The sequence below is a fragment of the Penaeus chinensis genome, chromosome 3 (assembly GCF_019202785.1).
Source record: "Penaeus chinensis breed Huanghai No. 1 chromosome 3, ASM1920278v2, whole genome shotgun sequence".
Classification (NCBI taxonomy): domain Eukaryota; kingdom Metazoa; phylum Arthropoda; class Malacostraca; order Decapoda; family Penaeidae; genus Penaeus; species Penaeus chinensis.
Window position 1 is genome coordinate 42,208,891 of NC_061821.1, and position 9,889 is coordinate 42,218,779.

The following is a 9,889-nucleotide window of genomic DNA, read 5'->3' on the forward strand; positions in this document are numbered from 1 at the left end:
AAGTCAAGGGCAGCATCAATCTCATCCATGACATAGAGTGGTGTTGGTTTGTAGTAATGAAGAGCAAACACCAAAGCTAGTGATGATAATGTTTTTTCACCTCCAGACAAATTTGTAATATTTTTCCAGGACTTCTTTGGTGGTCTTACACTGAAAGGAAATTCACACATTAATATTCTGTTTGTTTTACAAAGTATGATCATTAGACATAAACCCTTTCCAAATTAACAATCTGCTCAACATAAAAGTAAAACACATACAACTGTTAGGGGTTTATAAAAAAGAATGCATCCACAATTACAAAGTTAATTAAAACATTTATCATCTTAATGCCATAAATAAAACTTTTTAATAAGTTTCACCTCATTGTGTTTGATTCTAAGAGTTCAACTGTACACACTAAAACACACACACGCACACACACACACACACACACACACAAACACACAAACACACACACACACGCACACACGCACACACGCACACACGCTCACTTGCTCACTCACTCACTCTCTCAGTCCTGGTTTGTAAAAAGGTTATAAGTATTTAAATATATAAATAGTTGAAAAAACAATGTAATGAGTAGTCCAGCCACACCAGTGAACAAGTGAACAGATGGGAATGGGATATGGAGTGGGACAGTAGTTTAGTAATCTCAGGGGGAGATAGGGTGGGAGGAGAAACCACCCATATACCGAACTGAGGCAAGAAACCTGCCCAATACTTTTTGAAATATAATGCTTAATCAAGCTGGTCATACAAGAATAGTCAACTGAGGTGCCTCAGACTTTGGGCATTAAATAAAGGGGCTATTCTGAAATGCAGAGTACAATGAGTGCTGTGAAAACTTTGGTCTATTCAATTCATGAAGTTCTTTTCCTCATTTAACCCATTGTTGCCAGGATGGCAAGAATGCATGCCATGTCCAATGTGTCTTTGTGCTTATTGACTGTCTTTACACATAGATGGCTCCACCAGTGCTTGATCACCAAGGAGCTTTATTCTGATATCAGTATTGTGAAATCAGCTGAGGACATGTAGGCTTACTAATTGGCTTCTTGGGGGCTGAATACTTAGGTAGCCATCTATGTGCAAACAAAATTCCACAAAGGAAAGTGACAGTAGACTGTGATCACCCAGCACCTTTAGGTTAACAGAATTTTGTATTACCAAACAAAGGAAAATCCATTACAATTTTCTTAGCCCTGGTCTTAACAAACAGAGGATAAATATATATATATATATATATATATATATATACTACACCAAGAAATTTGCAAAAACAATGTGGCATATCTCCCACTCTTTCATCTTAAAACAAATTCTACTCACCTGAACACAATACCCTCACTGAAGGGGTCAAGAGAATCAACAAGTTCCAGCTCTGCATCTCCACCAAGAGTGATCATCTGATACATTTCTTTTAGCTTGTTAGAGATGATGGTAAACCCAGACATAAACTCATTCAGCCTTTGTTTCCTAAGGTCCTCGTGATATTTACGTTGCTCATCTCTCTGGCGGGTGATGTCATCCAATTCCGATACACGTTGGAGATAAATCTCTTCCTGTGATAAAATTTAATAAATTATGAACAAGAGTGGACATTTTTTGTTTTTAGATTCCCCCCCTAATTAATTTGAATTATACACTACTGATTGTGTATATGAGCAAGATATGTGAGTATCAAGCAAAGAATCACTCAAAATGGGTGTGGGGGGAGGGGGAACTCATGACAGTAGTGAGGCTAAACATAACTGTTACAATTATCTCAGGAGATCAGTTACCCACTTTAATAAAACAAGCTAACAGGATTATAATTTGATCAATGGACAGCCTCATTTTATACCAAAGATAATGTGTCAGACATTTTTGTTTTGAGAAGACACAACATACTTATGCCAATTATAATTATCTTTGATAAGAAAGGAGTGGAGGAAATAACTTATTTTAGTAAACTGAAGGGGGGTTATACATAACACAAATGAAGGAGATAACTCATATTTTGTTCCAGTGTGGGAAAAAAAAAAAAAAAAAAAAATCACAAGAACCCACCATTCAAAAATGGACAAATTTCAAACTTGAAAACCTTCATACCAACCTTTTTCCTGTACTCTTGGATAACTGCTAGGTTGGGTTTTGATTGAGCCAATTTCTCTTCCAGAATGGTCAACTGATACTGTAACTGTTTAGGGTCAAGTTCGTCCAGCGCCTCAGGCTCTAATACTACCAACTCCATTTCCTCTTCTTCATCCTTGTCGACTGGTATCTCTGTTAACTCCAATCGACCAAGCTGTTTAGACATGGAGATTTTATTAAATACATCTGCATTTGTAAAAAAAAATTAAATTGATACAAGAGCAACAAAAAACTCAAATCCAAATCTCAACCAAACAAACCTGTTTCTTCCAATGTGACATCTTTGCCTTATTCTCCTTAATTACACCTTCATACTTTTCCAGCTCTTGATCAATCTCAATTTTGCTGGATTTAATTTTATTTTCCTTCTTGACAAACTCCTCATGTTGTGACTTCAGCTCACTGACCTCTTCCTGTAACTCAAGTTCTTCTTGCTGCAATGTAGAAAATTTTGTAAGTTGTAATAAATCTTCTTCTTTTGTTTGCATCAGGACTAAGACAATATCTAATAAACAGTTTTAATATCAATCTCAAAACTTTATTTCTAATTTTCTTTGTGTTGTTCTAAAAGCTGTATTTATATATATATACACACATGCATACAATATGTACAGCTAAATTGCTGTCTTATTGCACTAAAAAACTGATTATTTGAATATTTGCTGCTTCTAATTCTAATTACACAGTGTGCAATTTTTGGGAGGAAAACTCAATTATGTATTAATACATAAAGTAATACAAATATTTTCAGCAGTCTTGATACTAATGATGGTGTCATTTTCTCCAAATCTGAGTCATCATGCATGATGGATGCTTTTCCACCATCATATGTTCCCTTAGCCTTTTAGATCTAACAAATATCAAATAACAATATATGTTCTACCTAAAACTGATTCAACCAATCTATTGCTTCCCATAAAAAAATACATACTGTAACTTTCTGTAGCTCTTCAAGCACAGTTGTTGCTTCTTCTTCAATTGCTTTCCTTTTCGCCTGCATTCCTCGGAGTTCATTTTCCACCTCTTTGACTTCTGTTTCCATTGCATTAATCTTCTCTTCAGTCTTCTTGGTATTACGTTGTGATGTTTTGATGGCAACCTTTAATTCACACATTAAAAATGAAATATACATCAATAAACTATAATAACAACAATGACAATAAATAGAAAAAAAATGAAAATCTTATGCATGGACCATACGAAGCAATTACTTAAAAATTCAGGATGGTACTGAGGTTCTCTTTCATTAAATTTCTTTTGTGTATCATTATTATACAGTCACAAACAATCAATGCTAAAATAAATTTCGTACCTGAAGTCGGGTAATTTCTGCATTGACCTTTTCCAGTTTTTTAATAATAACTTCAAGAGATTTTTTGAGCCCTTTCATCTTTCCTCCTGTGACCTCCATGATCTGTTGATGAATTCTGGTAACTTCTGCCTCTACTGTTTGAGCAGAGGCTGCTGCTTCCTTGTAGACCTTCATTTTGCTGTCAATTGCCTTCTCCATTTTTTTTATTTGTGACGGATCTGGCTTTACGGATTCTACCTTTTCTTCCTGTTCTTTCTTTTGTTGCTTTAGTGATGTTAACTGTTGCTTGGCAGCCTCTATTTCCATTTTAAACTTCTGCTGATTCATCTTCATTGTCTTCAGCTCTCGTGTTAATTGTTGGACTGAGTCCTCCAATTCTGCCCGATCCCTTCTGAGCTGTCCTGCCTTCTGTGTTAGTTCATCAACCTTGTGCTCTACTTGCTGAATCTCTCTAGGATCTACGTTGACAACAGTTGCTTGTTTCCCCATTCGTCCTCTGTTAACTGAACGTCCACCTCCACTCATTGTACCAGCTGGTTCAATCAACTCTCCCTTCAGGGTAACTACACGATGACGCACTCTTCCATAGGCAATTCTAGAAGCCTGATCAAGGTCTACTGCCACAAGGGTATCTCGAAGAGCAAAGTAAAATGCTGTTTTAACTCTTTCATCATTCATTCTTACCAAGTCAAAGAGGCGAGGCACATTCTCTGGAGTCTGCATGGATCTTTCACACTGGCTTCTCCATCTCTCCATCTTGTCTAAGGCAATGAAGGTAGCTGTTCCAATGCCATGCTTCTTCAAAAACCCAATACATTTCTGTGCAGTTTCTACACAGTCTACAACTATGTTGTCAAGAGGTCCACATGCAGTGCTAATAGCTACATCATATTTCTCATCTATTCCACCAAGGTCACCTAAACGACCAAAAATTCCTAGTATATTACCATTTCTTTTCTGTTCCATAATGGCATCCATAACTCTACCACGAGAACGTGAGGACTGCATAGCACTGCGTTTTTCTTCAAGCTTCAAGCGCGAATTCCTCAGTTCTTCTTCAACCAGTTGTTGTTCAGGTATAAGTTGTTGTAGACGCAACATATCTTCATTTAATTTTTGTTCACTCTTTGGAATTTGTTCATCTAACCTTTGCACTTCCTCCACCCTACTGCTGACAGTGTTTTCTGCTTTTTCAAGTCCTGCTACAATCTGTTCGAGTTTCTTCTTCTCACTTCGCTCAGTGCTCTGGTAAATATCCAGCTCAGATTGAGCAATATCAACAACACTCTTAGTTTCATCTACTTCCTTCCGCAGATCAATAAGTTGTGTTTCAAATTTGGCTTTCTCATCCTGAAGCTGCTGAGTTTCTGAGTTGAGAGTTGTCATTGCCTTGTGGTAAGCTTCTTCCTCCTTCTTTCTCTTCTCCTCCAAAGTATCACGCAGACCCTCACACTCCTGTATATCCTTTTCATTCTTCTCAGGTACCTGAAGAAGTTCCTCCAGTTTGGTTTTCTCAGTGTTGAGCTGACTCATCAATTTTTTCCTTTTCTGATTCTTGTGTTTTAGATCTTCTTGTAGTTTGACATCTTCACTCTCAAGTCCTTTAAATTTCTCTGAACACTCTTCCTTTGTCTTGCTAATATTTTCCAAGACCTTCCCCCTCTTCTTAATCTCATCTTCTTTCTCCTTCTTCTTCTCATTTAATTCTTCTAGTTTCTTTTTTACATCACTCATGCCTTCATCAATCTCCTTCTTTTTCTCCTCGGCCTTTTCTTTGGTACGGGAGCAGTCGAGATAATAACGTTGGTAAAGTGTGTGCTTCTTGCGAGTTATGTCATTTTCAAGCTTGAGGTGTTCAACTGCAGCATCCTTTGGTCCTTCCAATTCATCCTTCTCTTTCTCCACCATCTTCACACGATTCAGCTTTTCTCCCCTTGCTTCATTCAGTTCTTCTACTCTCTTGGACAATAATTCTATAGGTTCTTTAAATCTTGAGGAACCCACTATATCCTCCAAAAATTCCAGCATTCCAGTGTCATGCTCAGTAAGTGCCTTGGGTTTCATCATAGCAATCTGTTCAACTTCACCCTGGAGAATCAGGAAACGATTGTGGTCAAGATCAATGCCATGTGCCCTGAGTTCCTTGGCCACCACTTTAAACTGACACCTCTTTCCATTTATCTGGTAAAATGAGGAATTGTCCTTAAATGCTGTTCGTGAAACAACAAACTGTGTGTCTGGGACAACCTCAAAATCATCTTCTTTGTCGATAATTTTCTGGAAGTGCACAGCAACTGTACAGCTCTGTACATTTGGATGAGCTTCAGAATTGTGAATCAAAACAGAAATCTTTTTGGATCGGATCTTCTGAGCACGGTAACCAAACACAAAGAGCATTGAATCAATAACATTACTTTTTCCACTGCCATTTGGACCAACAATTGATGTAAAACTCTTGTGAAATGGACCAAGTACCTGAAAGACAAAATCAGATAAAAATCTTTTCAGATTACCTTTCTTTCAGCTAAAATCCAAGGAGTTCAATATTGAAATCTAAAATACAATAAATACCAGTTAATAACAAAATTACATTTATAGGAATTAATTAATTTATCATTATTATTTTATTTCATTTAATTCTACCCACAAAATATGAGTGAAGTTTAAGATTCTTCTGCTGAACAAGTATCTATATGTATTACAGAAGTGGCATCAGCAGTGTGTAGTCTTACCTGCCTTCCAGCATAACTCTTAAAGAAGTTATTTTCAATATGGGTAATGACCAACCGAGGGCCTGTACTGTCAAAGGTGCAAGCTGGTGGAGGGGGTGGAGGTAGATATATGTCTCCTATGCGGATCCCACCCTCCTCCTTTTCATCATCCTCATCCTCATCCTCCATTGGCACATCTGCTACATCTTTCTCTATTTCTGTACTTTCCTTTTCTTTCTCCTTCTTATCCTTGTTCTTCCTGTCAGATGGCATTGTTTATGTGCTGGAAACTAAAAGACAACTAATATTAGCTAAAAGAAAAATAAACTTCAGACAAAGTTTCTAGACTGATTTGTTTTGGTATACTTATTTTATTATGATGGTGTTTCAATAAGATAGAAATACTCAAACAGGTATTTTTGTTTCTGACCAAAATACTCATATATGTGAAAACAATTTGAGACAGCATAAAAGCCATTCATATTTCTCATAATTATATAACTTAATAAAGAAAACATAGGCAATATTCTTTATAAAATGAAAGAATATAAATATTGAATGATGGATTTAATATGTGATCGTTAACTATAAATATGCTTGATACAATAAGTGAAATGAAAATGCACAACTACACACACACACACACCAGTTTTATCTTTTTAGTGTGTACTGCAAGAAAATGCTGCAACTTTATCATTACATTGATGAGCATTGTTCAGAATACCTATGCACACCTGATCTTGACAATACTGGCACTGATGGATTCCTCTCACCCTTTACTCCTCATACCAACACAAACTTAGCCCTGATAAGGGAATAGAGGAATAATAGTAGTAGTAGTAGTAGAGGGTGAGAGGAATCAACTGGTTCTAGTATTGCCAAGACTGGCAGATATGCCACAAACAATAATAAAAAATAAACAAATAATAAATAAATAAATAAATAATAATAATAATGACAATAAAAATCATACTCATAATCATGATAATCATAATCTTAATCAATCATAATCATAATCATAATAACAAAAATAATAATATAATAATAATAATAATAATAATAATAATAATAATAATAATAATAACAATAACAATAACAATAACAACAACAATAACAATAACAATAACAATAATAATAATAATAATAACAACAATAATAATAGCAACAATAAGAACAACAACAATAATAAAAAATTAGGATGAACTGTTGGTTACTAATGCAATTTTCTGTAAATGCTCACTTTCACTCCACAGTACACAGGAAAGGTTTGTGAGACATCTAACTGGATCACCTTCAGCACTCCAACAAACCCCTTCACATATATTCTGACTGAATAAAGCTTGGACTGGATCCTTTTCACGATATATTGCAAAACTAATCTGCAAACATGAACATTCATGCCACAATAAAAAGAGAAAGATCGCAGAAAGTTCACTCAGTGATTCCGAGTTTCATCTTTTATTTTAATGTGTATATCGAGGTGAAGACAATGTTTCGCTGTGACTGAGTATGCCCGAGGATTATCATGGGGTCGAGCCCCCCACCAGCCCTCAAGCACACGCAGTCACAGCAACTTGGGCGTTGACAGTAAAGAACTACCATTTTTTGGAAACTAAATTTTCGGGCAAACATACCAGTGAGCTTCACTTGATTCGGCTCTCTGACACCTGTGTTAATTAAATTTATTTTTCATTTGTGACAGAAGTACATAGAATATAAGCTTCTTAGTTTATTTCCACACTCGTTTGCATACCTTATTTGCTTTACAAAGGACTGATGGAAACTTAACTGTTAACCTTGATTTTGACAAAGATTTTACTTGCATTGTTCTCCTACATCACAGCCAGAGGCTTTGGGCACTGATGGAATAAAAAAAAACAAAAAAAAAAACATAAGGAATTTCCAGAATACCAAGTTTATATAAAGTGAACATCTTCTGCTTGAGAGCCGCTGTGAGCCGAGACCGAGAGTGCAGAGAGGGTTTTGGCGCCTCCGCCTCCGCTCGCCAGGCCATCGCTGAAGGGCTATCGACTTTTGCGTGCAGTTGCTGGGATTCTGTCGCCTACACTGAACTAAATGACAAGAGAAATACAAAGACACTACCGGGTACTTCTTAAGGAGAAAAATAATTCTACGTATACCTACCTACGGTTGAAACTCAAATAGGTCTTCCTTTCAATGTTATATTCCGGAACCGCTTCGCCTCCTCAAACACACCTTTACGACTCCTCCGATTCTCTTACCCCTCACTTCATAGAGCCTATATGTTCTTTACATTAAGCATACACACTCTCAACATAAAACGTAATGAATTTTCTCTTGTTTACCTTTAAATTACAAGAAAATATAAGCAGGGCTTCCAGAGCGCCCGTTTGGCGCCTTGTCCTCAACGTCAACAACAAGATGCCGACTACCAATTATTTCAGCGTTTTATTTTACATTTGCCGCTGATATTCATAGCAAAGGACATCTTTATATTTCTTTTAGGATTTGTGCATCGACCAAAAACTTCAGCTAGTAGGTAATACTGGCTTAAGGAAGCGATAATAAATGTACAAGGAAACCAGACTTGGGATTTTTTTTCCCGAAGCGCTCGTTCCATTCAAATGTTTTGTCGGGACGCGGGGGAGGGGCTCGCTGCCTAAAGTGGATTCAGTTATTCACGTTTGGGTCATCGAATGTATCCAGTTTAACATATCATATCATGTGCCTTCTGCAATCAGTATTTTCTTGGAGCGTGCAGCAGATTTGGAGGGCTGATATTTCTAGTTACTTCTGAAAAATCGTTGCTTCGAAATTATTCATAATTATATACATATCATCGTCGTTATCATTATTATTATTATTATTATTATTATTATTATTATTATTATTATTACTATTATTATCATTATTATCATTATTATCATTATCATCATTATTATTATTACCATTATAGTTATCATCACTATTATTATTATTATCACAATCATTATCATTTGTATGAGAGCGGCATCACTGTTTTATTATTACCTGTCAAATATCTGTTACGGTAACTTTCTAGTTAATTTTCTTGTGGGAAATCTTTGCCTCAAATAATAGTATGAGACATATACATTTCACTACCGTCATTGTCATAATTATCGTTTTTATTAGTGCTACTATCATTAATATCATCAATATCATTACATATCTTCACATTTGTTTTTATTTTTATAATTTTCTCATTATCATTATCATTACCCATATTATGAGGATGATTATTATCTATATTAGCAAAGATAATAATGATAATGGCAAAGATAATAATGATAATGACAACAATGATAATGATGGAGATAATACTAATAATGATACTAGCAATAATGATAACAATAATAACAATAACAATCATACTACTATTACTATTACTGCTAATGCTTAAAATAATAATAATTATAATAATAATAATAATAATAATAATAACAGTAATAATGCTAATGCTAATGCTACTACTACTACTATTAATAATGATAATAGCAGTAAAAATAATAATGATAATATTAGTAATGATGATACTATTACTACTACTACCACTACTACTTCTGCTGCTACTACTTTTACTATCACTGGTACTGCTACTACTACTACCAACAATAATCATAATAATGATAGTAATAATATATACATTAATACTAGAATAATAAAACATGATAGTAATAATAATATTAATAATAATAAAAATAATAATAATAATAAGAGTAATAATAAT

At 35.1% G+C, this 9,889-nt stretch overlaps 1 protein-coding gene across 1 annotated transcript in view; it reads right to left on the bottom strand.

Annotated features, from left to right (window-relative positions):
- Positions 1–8,632, bottom strand: part of LOC125042410 (structural maintenance of chromosomes protein 4-like) — a 9,184-nt gene extending 552 nt beyond the window's left edge. The window contains exons 1-8 of the mRNA XM_047638045.1: positions 8,487–8,632; positions 6,181–6,449; positions 3,449–5,923; positions 3,068–3,235; positions 2,397–2,570; positions 2,099–2,290; positions 1,333–1,565; positions 1–150 (exon numbers count right to left, since the gene is read on the bottom strand). The exon at positions 1–150 is cut by the window's left edge and continues 34 nt beyond it. Coding sequence (XP_047494001.1) covers positions 1–150; positions 1,333–1,565; positions 2,099–2,290; positions 2,397–2,570; positions 3,068–3,235; positions 3,449–5,923; positions 6,181–6,432 — 3,644 coding nt within the window. The 5' untranslated portion in view covers positions 6,433–6,449; positions 8,487–8,632. The remainder of the gene's footprint in view (positions 151–1,332; positions 1,566–2,098; positions 2,291–2,396; positions 2,571–3,067; positions 3,236–3,448; positions 5,924–6,180; positions 6,450–8,486) is intronic.
- Positions 8,633–9,889: the final 1,257 nt, after the last annotated feature.